At 34.8% G+C, this 14,816-nt stretch overlaps 1 protein-coding gene across 4 annotated transcripts in view; it reads right to left on the bottom strand.

Annotated features, from left to right (window-relative positions):
* Positions 1-6,197: 6,197 nt before the first annotated feature.
* Positions 6,198-14,816, bottom strand: part of LARP4 (La ribonucleoprotein 4) — a 61,586-nt gene continuing 52,967 nt past the window's right edge. For all 4 annotated transcript variants that reach the window (XM_032492795.1, XM_032492797.1, XM_032492796.1 and 1 more), the window contains 3 exons: positions 12,045-12,169; positions 11,762-11,930; positions 6,198-10,612 (listed from right to left, as the gene is read on the bottom strand). In XM_032492795.1, the coding sequence (XP_032348686.1) occupies positions 10,277-10,612; positions 11,762-11,930; positions 12,045-12,169 (630 nt within the window). In that variant the 3' untranslated portion in view covers positions 6,198-10,276. The remainder of the gene's footprint in view (positions 10,613-11,761; positions 11,931-12,044; positions 12,170-14,816) is intronic.

Here is a 14,816-nt window from a genome sequence, read left to right as displayed (position 1 = left end):
TGCAGTCCAGCAGTTTCTATCAGCGTCCCTGGCCTCTGGCTTTCCTTGCTTCTGCTTCTGTGGCTTCCATGGGTGTACAGGGTTCACTTGGACCTCTGCCTCATCTTTCTTCTTTTGTGCTTCAGCCTGTGCATTCGCTTCTTCTGCCACTTGGCCCTCATGGCACAGAGGCGTCTCAGAAGATGGTGGCAAGGCCAAGAGCATAACCTTAAAATAGCACTTTTTAAAGGAAAAACATACTCAAATATTTATGGATGAAATGGTAGCAGTAACAGATTAGACGTACCTAAATGATATAGATACGGGGAGTATCACATCCCTTTATCTCTGAGGATCATAAGCCATGGGGTTATATAAGCCCAGAACTCTTGAAGGTGATCTGTCCTGTTGTGTGAAGATTTGCTATATGGACAATGCGGGAGAGAACTCTTTCCTCATTTGGAAGTTGCTGCAAGGACCATGTAAACACTTAACTGATGACGAATCTTTCCTGTCACAGAGAGAGCACACTTGAGGAAGAAGCCAACACACAGCTAGTAGACCAGGCATGGGAGGGGAAAGTGGGGAAGAAAAGTATGAGGGAAGAATGTGAGAGGTAGAGGCTAGAGTAAGATTGGTTAGGCACTTGGATCCAGCTCCATCACTGGACATTTAAAGGAGGCCATTGGCTTCCCTGTACTTGTTTTCTAACCTTTTTTTTTTTTAAGTCCTCTGTTATCAGGCTTCCACTCCTAGTCTGTTGAGTCAGTTTGGTAATGATTACCAATGGACATTTGAGTCGACTCACTTACATGGTATTTACACTACATCTTGAAACTTTTTCCTCCTTTATTTCCTTTAACATCTCTTTCTCCTGCTTCTCTTGTAAGAACATTTAATGCCAGTTTGGGAACTCCTTTTCCTCTGCTTACCTTTTATATTTTAAAAAATTGTTTTTATGTGAAAACATTTCCAAGTATGGAGAATTATACCTGTGTACCTATCTCACTACCTGTTTCTGCTTCAGAACTTTTAAGACATTATAGACACATTTGAAAACCCCATACATTCATCTCTAGTGTTATATACCTCCCTCCTTCCCCAAAGATGGTTATTTAAAAGGTATCCACCATCTTGCAGCTAGTATCATTCCCAAGTATATTAGTATATTTTTATCCTTTTACTATGGGCATCCATAAACAATATACAGCAATTTAAAAACTATAGATAAAAGGTATCAAACTCTACATGTCAATCTAACTTGCTCTTTGAACATTTGACACATAAGAGCTGTCCTAGATCATTCACTTTAAGTGATATATAGTATTCCATCATAAGACATGCTATAATTATTTTTTTGATGGGCACTGTTTTCAGCTTCTCATTGTTAAAAAAAAAACAAAACCCTGCAACATTCTTGTAGTCTCCATGAATCAAGCCCCAGGGTATATATATCACCTAGAAGCAGAATCATGATATTGCAAGTCATGCTCATCAATCTTTCTAAATACAGCCAAATTGCCCTCCAGAAATAGTTTTACCAATTTAATACTCCCATAACAGTATATGAGGACTGTTGTTTCTTCCCATCCTTGCCAAAATAGCATGATATTTGCATATAACCTATGTACATCCTCCTGGATACTTTTTTCCTCCCGTATACTTTGAATAATCTCTAGGTTACTTACAATACCTAATACAATTTAAACGCTATGTAAGCAGTTGCCAGCACGCTGCAAATTCAAGTCTTGCTCTTTGAAACTTTCTGGAATTTTTTTCCCGAATATTTTAGATTGCAGTTGGTTGAATCTTTAGATGCAGAACTCAAGGATACAAAGGGCCAACTGTATTGATATTTTAACTTAGTGCCAATTTTGACATTTCCCAGGGATCTGTACTTAGTCCTACTCTCTTTTGTAACTTATTCCTAATCTTATTCACTCATGATTTGTCAGGTTACTGACCAGACACGTCTCACAGTCATCCTAAAATCTTTCCCTCATACTCACATCTAACCAGATACCAACCCCTGTCCATTTGACTTCCTTAAATCATATACATTTGTGCTTTTCTCTCCATGTGACTCATTTCCTATTGCTGCTATAACAAATTACCATAAATTATTGGTTTAGAATACCACACATTTATTCTCACAGTTCTAGAGGTCAGAAATCTGAAACAAGTCTTATGGGGATAAAATCAAGGTGTTGCCCAGGCTGGTTCCTTCTGGTGGATCCGTAAGAGAATCTTTTCCTTCCCTCTTTCAGTTTCCAAAGACTGCTGGCATTTCTTGGCACATGGATGCATCACTTTAATCTTTCATTGTCACATTTCCACACTTTTGTGGTTATATTGGACCCACCTGGATAATTCAGGAAAGCCTCATTTCAAAATCTTTAACTTAATCATACCCGCAAAATCCCCTCTACAATATAACTTTTAGATTGTGGTGATTAGGATGTGGCCATCTTTATGGAAGAGAATAATTCATCCTCTTAACTGAAGCTCCCTTAATTCCGACCATCTTTCTCACCTGGACAATCCCCGAACTATTTACATCGCCACCAGGTTTGTGTTCTCAAGTTTGGATCTAACCGTAATTCTCTAATCAAGACTTTCAGTGGTTGTCCATTCCCTACAGAATCAAGCCATTTTCTTAGCGTACAACTGGTTATGATTTGCTTGCAAATGAAAATACAGCTTTTCTTGCCATACTCTACTGAAACCTATGCTCCTTCCTTTCCAGACTATTATACTGAATTTGCCACAGGGTCGTGCCTCTTTGCCTGTCTTTACTCGCACTCTGTGTCAATTGGCTGCCCAGTCTTCCTTCAGCTACCTAGCCAACACATACTGATCAGGACTCCATTTGGAAGTTAATGCCTTCCCCTACCAGAAGGGCTGACCACTATTCCCTATACCATCAAAATATAACACTTTACAGCAGCATTTTGGCTTATAATGCTTGACTCTAAATGGAACAATTAAAGTCATGGGAGAGTTACTGTGTGGGTATTTTCTGAAGATTTGAATACTAATAAAAAAATGGCATGCGACACAAATAGCCATACATCCACAAAAAAAATGATAGTGGTAAGATACAACAAATTTTTAAAAATTGAATTTTTTAAGTTAAATCTGGAATCTTGAAGGGTATTTGCTATTACTCCCCAGCTTTCCAGATGAGTAAACAAGCTGACAGAATTAAATAATTTGCCTAAATATACCAAGATTGATAGCAGAGTTCACTGTAGCGATGGGAAACCTATGTCACTCAAGAAGGTTGGGGGAAAACTTCATAGACATTCACATTTCACAACCTTCAAGCCGTGTTTATGGGTGATTTCTAGGACACATCTAGTTTGCTGAGGCAGGCATGAAGTATGCCTTCTAGGGATCTAGATAGAAAAATAGCAAGTTGATAGCAAAGAAAATGTTTATTTTAGTGATAATGAGTTACAACAAGCTTAGTGTTTTTAATTCCTCCCCAATCTGTGACAGACCTTATTGGTAAGGACCAGAAACATTCAATCTTGAACGAAATCGTAAGTGCTTAGCACAATAGTTGGTGACATGTTCAGGTGGGAGGATAATGATTGGGATTAAGGTAGCAACAATTAAGACAGAGGAATAAGGGCAGGTACAAACCAAATAACGTTTAGCCCTGTCCCTAACAGTGACTTTTACGGTTAGCTGAAAGAAAATGTGATCTAATGAGAACCACCCTATGCTAGAGATGAACTGTCTTCTAGACTTAAGGGGAATGATTTTACTTTATTTTTGCACCACCCCACCCCATCTCACCATAGTTAGGATTATCAGAAACATAAAGCAAAAAGAACAAAGCATAACCGTCTCAAAACTGTATGCTTCTCTCCTTCCACAAAAGATTCTTTGCCAATGTATTCAATCATGGTGAATGCCACAAACTTCCACCCAGTACCAGAGCCACACATTTCATGAGTCATTTTTTACTCCTTCCTCTCATTCCTCTGTATCTATTCAAGTCTTGTTCCCAAATGTTTCTCAAATCTACCACTTTGCTCCAACTGTATCATCACCAGGTATAACCTAAGGGGTCTCATCTGCTCTCCCTAAAGCGTACATTTCAAACCCTAGGAATCTGGCACTTACCTCTTCCTCCAGCTTCAGCTTGGAAGATGGAACAGTGTGCCCCATGCTGTATCTGCAGAACCCTGTAATTCTCCCACTGCATCATAAAGTGATACGTTTAGGTTGTTACCTCATATGAAACAGTCTTTCTCACCTAATTAACTCCTACTCCTTCAGATATCTGTCTTGTTTCTCAGGGAAGCATTCTATCCCTAACTTCAACTGCATGGCTTCTGATTTTGGCTTTAATAATTACTAGTCTAATTTTGCAATCACTTGTGATTGTTTCATACTAAACACCATAAGGGTAGGAATCTTATCTAATCTTTTACTGCCAAGCACACTGCCTGGATCTTAGCATGCAATAATAAATACTGGTTAAATTAATTCCCCCACCCATCATAACTAGTTCCAACACTAAGTCGATACCCCCAATTTTTGTCAAGGTCACAATTACTTGTACAGGCAGAATTTGGAACGCAAAACAGCAAAATTAGAACTTAGACACATCGTTCAAAATAAATAACAAAAATATGTTATAGGTAAGTAACAGACTACACAACGTCATAGGGAGGCTGGAGTCCTACTATGGTTCTGATACAGTAGGTATACAAAGGAAATAGGCAAGAAGTAGAGCAGCTTCAAGGATTTGCAGAACAGCTACCAAAAAATGAATTTAAAAGACAACATTTTTAGGAAGCATGTTCCTTCCCATAACACCAGAAGAAAAGGAATGTCCTTACTTGGGAGCATTATGAAGAAAATGAAAACATCCCAGTTCCTTTAAACCCTCATACAAATTAAAGACACCTTGATAATTTTCATTCCAGAGACTTTTAAGGAAATTCACAATCCTTTAGTAATAACTGTTAAACATTTTATAAAAACTTTCAGGCATATAATTAAAAGTTAGAGACATTAATATTTTTCTAATAAAGCATAAATATATAAGGTATCTCAGTGATGAGATTCTTGACAAACTCATTTTAAATCCAATTCATAAGCCTATAAAACTAAGTTTATCAATTGGTAACTACTTCACTAAAAATACAATTATGCTGCATTCCTAACATGGTAAAGATGAAAATTAAGCTATATACCCCCTTCTCTCCTGGCAAAATAAACTGACACACTGATAGAAGGACCTAAAATTCTGTTAGCACATAACCCTTGTAAACATGTTATTAGAGGGACAATTTTGTTCACTGGTATTAGCTATCTTTAAGAGAAATAATTGTCCATTAGTGAAAGAAACATTTTAGCTATTGAAAGGCCAATGCTAGTGAGCTAAGTGACTATCAGTTAATGTTCACATTAACTGTTCTTTATGTGTATTACTTATAAACACATGGTAGAAGAGTAAACATTTTTGAATATTTGAGAGTTAGAAAATCTAATTTGAAATTAGACAATATTTAAAAGACCTAGATTTCTACTATTAAGGAGTTCATCCTAGCTAGACAATTCAAGAATAAACCATGGCGTAACAGCTATGAAACACTTTGGTGTTTTTTTTAGCAATACTGTATTCAATAAAAGTTGAGCTATGACATTAATTTGCAGATACCAGCTGCTAAAAAGCCAGATGTTATTCCACTTTTCCATTTTTGCCTTGTTATCATAATTACAAAAAAAGAGATTTATTTAAATTTCTCAGTGAACTTTCCCTAAAAAACTCCCCAAACCTTTCAGCTCTAGGGTTTGATACAATCAAAGCAAAGATATGGTTAAAAGGGTAAAGGTAAACAAGTGGTTTCCTCTTGGAAATGAAGTTCAAAGGCTTAGAATTTACATAGTCAAATCAGGTTATAATCTTCCCCATGAAGGCAAAAAGCTTAAGCTGCACATTGCCTTACGACTTTTTCCCTTTCAATAACTGCTTTTGACACAAGAAGACGTTAAGAAAATGCCAAAGTCACCTGAATCTTCTACCTCTCAACCTTTACTTTTATATAGGAAATATCACACATCCCACTGCCCCATCCCCAAAACAAAACAAAAACAGCTGAGAACAGAACTAGAGAATGGGCAACATAAAAAATTATCAAAAAGTAAATACAAGTATTCATTAGATATAAACCACCTGGAGAAAAGGAAACCAGTCCTGCTTTTTAATAATTTTATTTTTTTCTAATTTTGTGTTACTTTAATTTCCCATAGCACCTTGGCAATGTTGAAAACAAAAATACAAATACAAGGTTGTACTCATTTTAACATAATATGCATAAGCATATGTCACATCATTTTGGGGGGGTAGGGGGACAGTTTTGACAACAGGAACAAACCTAAGCAATGGACAAAAGAGAAGCCAGATATCTAGTTCTGACTCCCAACTTCGAACATTTAAGAGATGCCACTCAAGGGACACCTGAATCGGGAAAAAAAAGGAGAATCAATGTTGATGTGGATTGCCTCTTTAGATATACTAATCAATGTTTTCTGCTGCAAAACTGAAAATAAAACCATTTCATTTTATACACAGCCTGTTGACATCTGACTTGTACTTTTGGGAACAATTTACTCAACGATTCTCAGCTCTTAAAAATAAAATTTAAATTATTTAATACTAAGATGAATTTTGAAAAAGAATTACTCTCAACTTGGAAACAAATTCTATTTTAACTTCTTAAAATGTCCTCATTCAATTAATGAAAACTGAAATGTCTATTTATCTTCTTGAAATCTCAGACTAGCTAAAGTAACATACACCAAAAAGCACAAAGTTAAATTAACGGCCACCAAATTTTAAGGAAGTATAAAAAACTAGAAAAAAAATCCCATATATTGTAGTTAAGAATTTATAAAATCCTAAAAGGAATATACTGTCCTCATTTGCATTGTGTCTTTTTAAAAAACAAAACGGGTACTTTAAAAACACCATTAATATACATGGCCAACATAAATAACAGAGACTTAACCCCAGTGCTGTTCAACTGTGTCAGAGTAAAACCAATAGACATTCAAGCCAAAAGACTAAATATTAAGGTTGTAACTAATAAAACTATAGGTGTTCAATAGCTTTTAAATACTACTTTCTGCTTCAGATGCTAATACTCCATCATTAAGCCTCCTGCAAAGCCAATCTGGTTATTTAAAAAGAAAAAGGAATGTGAAATAATATTCAAGTTACCTTAATTTTAGGAACCAAAAATAAATTAAAAATCTGCATGTCATTTGATCACATGCAAACTGAGCCCCTAAGATGACAACAATAAACTCATATCACTGGAAGATCTTATCTTCTTCCAAAATCCAGTTGAAAAAAATTTAGATGTGTCATTCCCTTGAATGCCAGTGTCTATATTGCAAAAATGAAATTATTCAGATTAGAGACAGGCTTAGATATCATGAAAACCTTAATTATCAGGCTAGAAAATGGAGACAGGTTTTGCCATATCTCTATGTACCTTCTCAAGGTGGTGAATTTGTGACTCTTATCATTTGTATCTACTTTTACCCTTCAGCAACCCAGGGAAGTGTTAAGTCAAAAAGATGAAGAGAAAAACCTGACATTTAAATTCCTCCTTCTAAAGAACCAAATAAATAGCTGAACTACAACAAACGCCCAACTCTCAAGAGTTACAGAGTAATGCAGGACAAAAAAAAACCTATCAATCTGTTTCACACAACTCATAGGCATCATTTAGATAGAAACCTTAAATCTGATGTAATAAAATAAATGCTAAATACATATTGTGAATATATATTATACATACACACACACCAATTTATTCTTCCCTATACATCCCATCAAAATGGGAACTATTAGCTGTAACGAGGCAAATTAAATTAAAAACACTATATTTAGTAAGAAATTTTAAAATGGTCATGTCTTTAAACTTCTACTTTCAACAACACATTCTGGGGAAAAGCAAGAACATCCTTGCTTTCTTCAAAAAGAATTCTCTTCTTGTGTATCAATTAGAACATTTAGTTTTTATAAGTTGAGTGGACTAACAGTAAGTCACGCACGGATACAAGTAATATAGGCCTACTTCTGTGATACATTGTTAAAAAAAGTACTGTTTCATTTTAGTGCAATAATTAAGTTTATAATCCTTACCAAGTGATTTTGATAAAATGTTTATTCTCTTAAATCCAATGCATTCACAGAGTGTTAACACTTTAAATGTTTATCATTTCCACCAACTGCAGCATTATCTAAGTAAACCAAAATAAGCACTTTTTATCATAGATGTAGTCAGTGATTATTAATACTTTTTTTTAAAGGACCTAAACTTCCCCCAAATTTCAGCACAGGTAGTTTTATTGTATGTTTCATTTAGTAGATGATTTTTAAAAATAGTGTGTAGAAATGAATAATTTCAAACTGCTTAAGTATATATCATGTTATCAATCCACCAAATCAAAAGCAATTGCCAAGCTGAATAAGTTACAAAGAAATAATTCTGGCTTGTACAGAAATGTGCAGTGTTTTCAAAGCTCTGAACAGTTACCTACTAATACAAATCTCCAAAGCTTAACTTAGAGTTGGAAGATAAGTTTCACAGTAAGGTAAATTTTAACCTCCATTTACATTCATTTTAATATATTACTAAGATGTTTACTCTATGTCACAATGGTGCTTTCCAGTGTTCACAATTTACAGTTTCAATTTGTACATATGTAATTCACTAACATAAGGGACAGTTATTATTGTCACAAACTATCCCTAAAAAGAAAACAAAACCCCACCTTACATAGAACTCTGAAAATGGTATGACTTAAAACATTAATGCAACATGGTTCTTAATTTTTAAGCCATTTTCTAAACACCAGCATGTAAACTTGCCTATTTAACATGAACTACAACTTTATTCACTGAGAAATGATGTATTAATTTTAACTATCTTTCTAATCTTAACAAAAATTTCATGACTTGCTGGTTCGGCTTCTGTGAATTCCAAACTGTATTTTTCTTTTTTTGAGAAATGGAAATAAGGAAGGTGATAAATACATTGTAAACAGAAAAAAGTTGTCCCCAATTAAGCCTTTAAAAAAAATTCTTTTTACTTCTATACTATTTAACACTTTAAGAGTCAGTTACAATCTTTCATCTTTAACACTAACACAAATAAATTACTGTCAGGTCAGTCTGACCTACCATTCTGGGATCAAGAGTTCTAAATACAGGAACAGAAGAGTAAAATACTTTAATGTTCAAGTCAGAAATTTAGAACAATTTATATGATTTGACCAGACTGATCAAGGCAGTTAGAAACATACAATTCTGTAGGTGGTTGGTTATTTTGCTTTTGGGGGTGGGTAGTCAAAGAATAGAGAGAGGGTACAAATGAAGTAACAACAACAAAAAAAACCCTATTTCCTATTTTAGGGGGGTGGAAATCACAGGACAGCTTAAATCTCCGAGCTCCATTTGACCTACCCACTCAGATCTAACACAGATTTTCAATTTTTTAAAAAACTTCCATTTTTTTTCTTGAGTATCAAAGTGATTCGTAGTCACATCTCCAAGTACGATTAGAGTTTAACAGCTTGTTGAATGAAATATTAGTAAGGTCAAAGACAGACTAAATTTCAAACTGGAAAAAAAAAAAAACAACTACTCAAGTATTACATTCAGTTTTTAAATCATTTACTAACGTGACAACAGATTTGGCTTCAATCACCCTTGCACACACACACGCCACAACAGGCACCCCAGCCACTGATCTGTTTTGCGACACAAGGCCATATAGGCAGAGATGGCATCTCCAAGCCAAACTTTAAATAGATTAAAAAAAGTAATTTCTAATTTTACAGAAATGCTTCTTCAAAAAATATTTTCTCTCACTCCCTCATATCCTATACTGAAGGATGTGTAATATGTTTTTTTCCCCAAGCTAAATCTGAACCCTCAAAATTGATTCCAGGCAGAAGATCTCTGCAAATTAAAATCAAAAACAAAAATAGAAAAATTATATTTTTATATATGTATACATATATATATATATATTTATACTGATTGGAATCCTCCAGCATCTTAAAATCACTTTAGAGATGAATTTTGGGATTCTACTGCTCACAACTCCAAAATCCACAATGATTCATGGATGTACTTTCTCTTGTTTCCTTCCTGCCACCCCTTCCCCTCCAAAACAGTTCAATATAGCCATGGCTCAAGTTTAATGGGAAGAGAGAGAAGTTTTTGAATAGTTTTTTTTTTTTGTTTTTTTTTGTTTTTTTACTTTGGTGATCTGGGTGGCACGTATTGCTCTTTGCCATTACGTCGAGTCACTCCCTGAGGTACAGCCCTATGGCCAAACTGGCGTCTCTGTTCCCTGATTTTTCCAGCTGCTCCCCTGGGAATGGCATTGCCTCGGAAGCCAGAGTAATCCTTACTAGCTCTTGCTTCTGACTTCTCATGTGTTTTCTCAAAGGACTTCTCAGGAGCTCCATTCTCTTCATTTTTGGTAGGAGACACTACATTGGAGCGAAGTTCTCGAAGTGGCTGCACAACTGGAGATGGCTCTTTAGGGGGCTTCTGGCACACTTCAGCATAACTGAGCTTGCGGGGTTCCTTTGAAGTAAAGATAAGAAACAAAAACAATTTGCAGTGCATGTTCTCTAAATAATAAAGTACAAAAAGAACAGCAGTAACCACAAGAAAATCAGTAAGATGTCTTCTAGGAAAAGACAACAGGCACTCTCATACACATTGCTATTAAAGTGTACTGGTACTATCTTTTAAAAGACATTGTTGAATATAATAAAAAGCCTTAGCAATTTTATGTATGGTACAATAATTTCACTTGAGATATTTTTCTGAAGGATGTACAAGTCAGCATTGTTTATAGTGATGCAAAAAACTGGAAACTGAGATACTTAGCAAGGAAGGACAGATTAAATTAATAATGGTACATCCGTATGATGAAATAAAATGGTTCCATTCTCTCTTCTCTGGCTCCAAAGAACCCTGAGAGAGATACCACAAGAATGTCAGCAGAGCAGTTAGAAACCAATAATATATTAATAGAAGACTAACTAGAAATCTTAACTACCGAAAAGGAGGACAATAGGGCTAAAGCAAGTAAAAAGTCTTTAGCACTGGTCCTAGCGTATAGTAGATATTTCATAACTGATAGCTGCTATCCTATTATTATTACTAATAATATTATTAAATGACAAGATAAAACATTCTTAACTTAGAAAAAAGAGCTGTACCAAAAATGCTATATATCACCAAATGTAAGAACTACAGGTAAATTTTGTATTCTTTTTCCTGCTTTTCAGTATTTCCCTAATTATAAAAATGATTCTGGAAATTGAATAAAAATGGCAGGGGTCCCTCATGGTTCTCATAGATTTGTTAAACACTATACAAAAATAATTTCAAGAGGCTCAAGGCCTCTTTAGCCTAGTCCAAAAAAGATACGTTCATCATAACCTGGGTAAGAAGGCAGCTTCACTTAACCATAATGTGATCGGAAATGAAGCAATCAAAAGAAACAAAATAAATGGTAACTCCTTCATTCTCAACAGGGCTAAAATCTCCCATTTCTTTACAGTGACTCTAAACTCCTTAAGATTTATTTTGATGCAGGCAGCCAGGCCCAATTTGGGCTATTTCCAAATTATTCTGCTCCAGCGAAGAGTTACGTGAAAATACAATTTCTCATTATTTAACCTATTGTTTTTTTCCTCACATAAACTAAATTCATCAAGTTACCTGCAGGGCCACAGCTACAGCTACATTTATGTTATTATTACATGGTAAAGCAGTATTTGTTCTTGATGGCTTTGCAGTACTTGGGGAAGAAACTGGTATAGTTGTCTGGTTGGGAACATCCTTCTGAACAGTGGAATCCTCTATTAGATCCTTTTCCTGCTGAGTTGTGCTAAGGAAAAAAGAGCTTGACATTAGGCTTAGTATGTAGCACACAGAAACAGCTGAGCAAATGATCAGAAGAAAAAGTAACCGTAATGCAAAAGATCTACACTGAAACGTGTACCTTAATACAGAAAGCTCAGCTGTACATGGAGGATTGGTAGTCATGCTGAGTTGCTGGGCAGAGGTGCAGTCTGTCTGTTCATCCTCTGCAGGCACTGGGCAACTAACTCTCAACTCTTCATTATCCTTAAAGTGAAAACATATTTCAAAATTGCACTTATACAGACACTTCTCCAAAGAAGATATACAAATGGCCACTAAGCAAATACATGAAAAGAAGCGCCACACAATTAGCTATTAGGAAAATGCAAATTAAAACCATAACGAGAAATCACTTTATACTCACTAGGATAGGTATTGTAAGTAAAACAGACTAACAAACGCCAGCGATGACATGGAGACATTAGAATTCTCATACACTGAGGGTAACAATGTAAAATGGTGCAGCCTACTTTGTAAAACAGTCTGGCAGCTCCTCAAAAAGTTAAATATGGTTATTATATTTCCCAGAAATTCCACTCTGTTATAAGCCCAAGAGAAAACATGTCTACACAAAAACACATACAACAAATGTTCATAGGAGCATTATTCATAATAGTCAAAAAGCAGAAACAAGCTAAATATTCATCAAATGGTAAATGGATAAACAAAATGTGGTATATCCATCTGATGGAATATTACCACACAATGAAGGGAATGAAGCACTGATACAACAGTGGATGACCCTTGAAGACATTATGCTAAGTGAAATAAGCCAGTCACAGAAAGACTAATACTGTACGATTCCACTTATACGAGGTACCTAGAGTAGTCAAAGTCATAGAGACAAAGCAGAATGATGGTTGCCAAGGGCTGAGGGAAGGGGAGAACGTGAGTCGCTATTTAATGGGTAAAGCATTTTAGTTTTACAAGATAAAAAGAGTTCTGGAGATTGATTGTACAACAATGTGAATGTACTTAACACTACTGAAATGCACAAACTTTAACATGGTTAAGATGATAAATTTCATGTTATATGTATTTTATCACAATTAAAAAAAGAAAAACAAGGAAGATCCCTAGAAATTGAAATCAACTGATGAAATAAAAATTTCAATAGGCTTAAAAAGTAACATTCAGGAAAACGTAAGAGAAAACATAGGCAAGTACAAAGATAAAAATTAGAAAAGCCAAACAAGAAAATCAGAGGTTCACATACAAGGTCCAACATCACATTAAATGTTCATCCCATAATTGTAGGTTGGAATTACAGTAAGTATACTTTATTATTATTTTTTTAAAATGTGTGTGTATCATACATACATCACCAAATCTGAGAAGCCATCAATTGCATTTATTTATTTATTTTAATTTAATTTTTTTCGGGGGGGGGACCCTAGGTTTATTTATCTCTAAAAAAAATTTTTTTTCAACGGAGGCTCTGGGGATTGAACCTAGGACCTTGTGCATGCTAAGCGTGCACTCTAACACTGAGCTATACCCTCTCCCTGCTAAGAAGCCATCAATTATAAAACACACCATTATTTTATATACTACTAAGAGAAAAGAAAATATTGCTACTAAAACTACAATAGCTTTTAATTGTAAGGCAGCTGGATTTTCAAAGGTGGAAAACATGTGAAAAAAAAAAGTCTACGTCAGAATTGGTAAAATAACTACAAAATTGCCTACTTTAAACAATGGAAGACAGTAACAATACACTGAAAATTCTGAGGGAAAATGTCTTCTAATAAGAGATTTCTATAGAGATAAGCTACTGATTAAGGGCGAGAAAACAAAAAGTATTTTCAGAATGCAGACGTCAAGAAATTTATACTAAAAACCTCTTATTCCAGGAGCTTGGGAAGATGTGACCCACTATTATATGGGAAAGTAAAACAAGAGTAAGAAAAAGAAGGGATCCACCAAAGGAGAGTAAAGAAAATTTCCAGGATGATGGTGAAGTCCCAGAAACACAGCTGAGCAGCAGGCCACTAAAAGTGTAAGAAAGGAGACATAGTATACTGTGAGGCTCAGTTATGAAAAAAGATGCAATATTGTGATGTGGCTTACAAATGATGGCATGCCCTTTTTACTTTCTTAGTGATACTAAAATAATGGGGCATCTTATAATTGATGGCATCATAGATATGATAAAATACAATATACCGGATGAGAAAAGTATATTAGTTTAAGACAGCTGAATCCTTAGCTCCTAGAATGGAAAACTAATAGACAAAGTCTAAAACTGAATAGTCAAGAAGCAGCAGTAAAAACAGGTTAATTAGAAATACAGACATAAATGTTGGGAGAAAAAGCTAGAGTTGAAAGTGGTTGAAGGGGACTACAATTTTTCATTATAAGCCTAGGTATACTATGTACATGTACTATTAAAATAAAAATTAAATTAAATTAGAAAAAAGGTAGGAAATGAAAAAAATTGTGGGGTATGAAGATTTAGCATATAAAGAGGTATATACTCAAAATTACTGTAGGATAATTTTGGGTATCTCAACCTTTTTGACATCAACTCTCCATTTGTTCAAAAGACTGAGTTTACCAAAGCAGCTTAGAATTCATTTACATCATAGGTTAACTATATGCACTTAAGTGTTAACTATATGCACTTAAGTGGAAATGATACTTTCCATTCAGCTTATATTAATTAGTTCTGCCAAGCTAGGCTGAATGATACGAAGACATGCAAAAGTGAAGAAACATTTTATTGACCTTGTGTAGCTTTAACACAAGTCTTTGTATAATATTCAAAGTATGTTGAAAACCCCATGAATAAAAACTATGATAGAAATAAGCATTGAGTGTAAATAAAATTTTAAATAATAACCCTGAAAAC

Source organism: Camelus ferus, chromosome 12 (genome assembly GCF_009834535.1).
Source record: "Camelus ferus isolate YT-003-E chromosome 12, BCGSAC_Cfer_1.0, whole genome shotgun sequence".
NCBI lineage: Eukaryota > Metazoa > Chordata > Mammalia > Artiodactyla > Camelidae > Camelus > Camelus ferus.
Note: the sequence above shows the minus strand (reverse complement) of the source record. Positions and strands in the feature narration are given on the sequence as shown.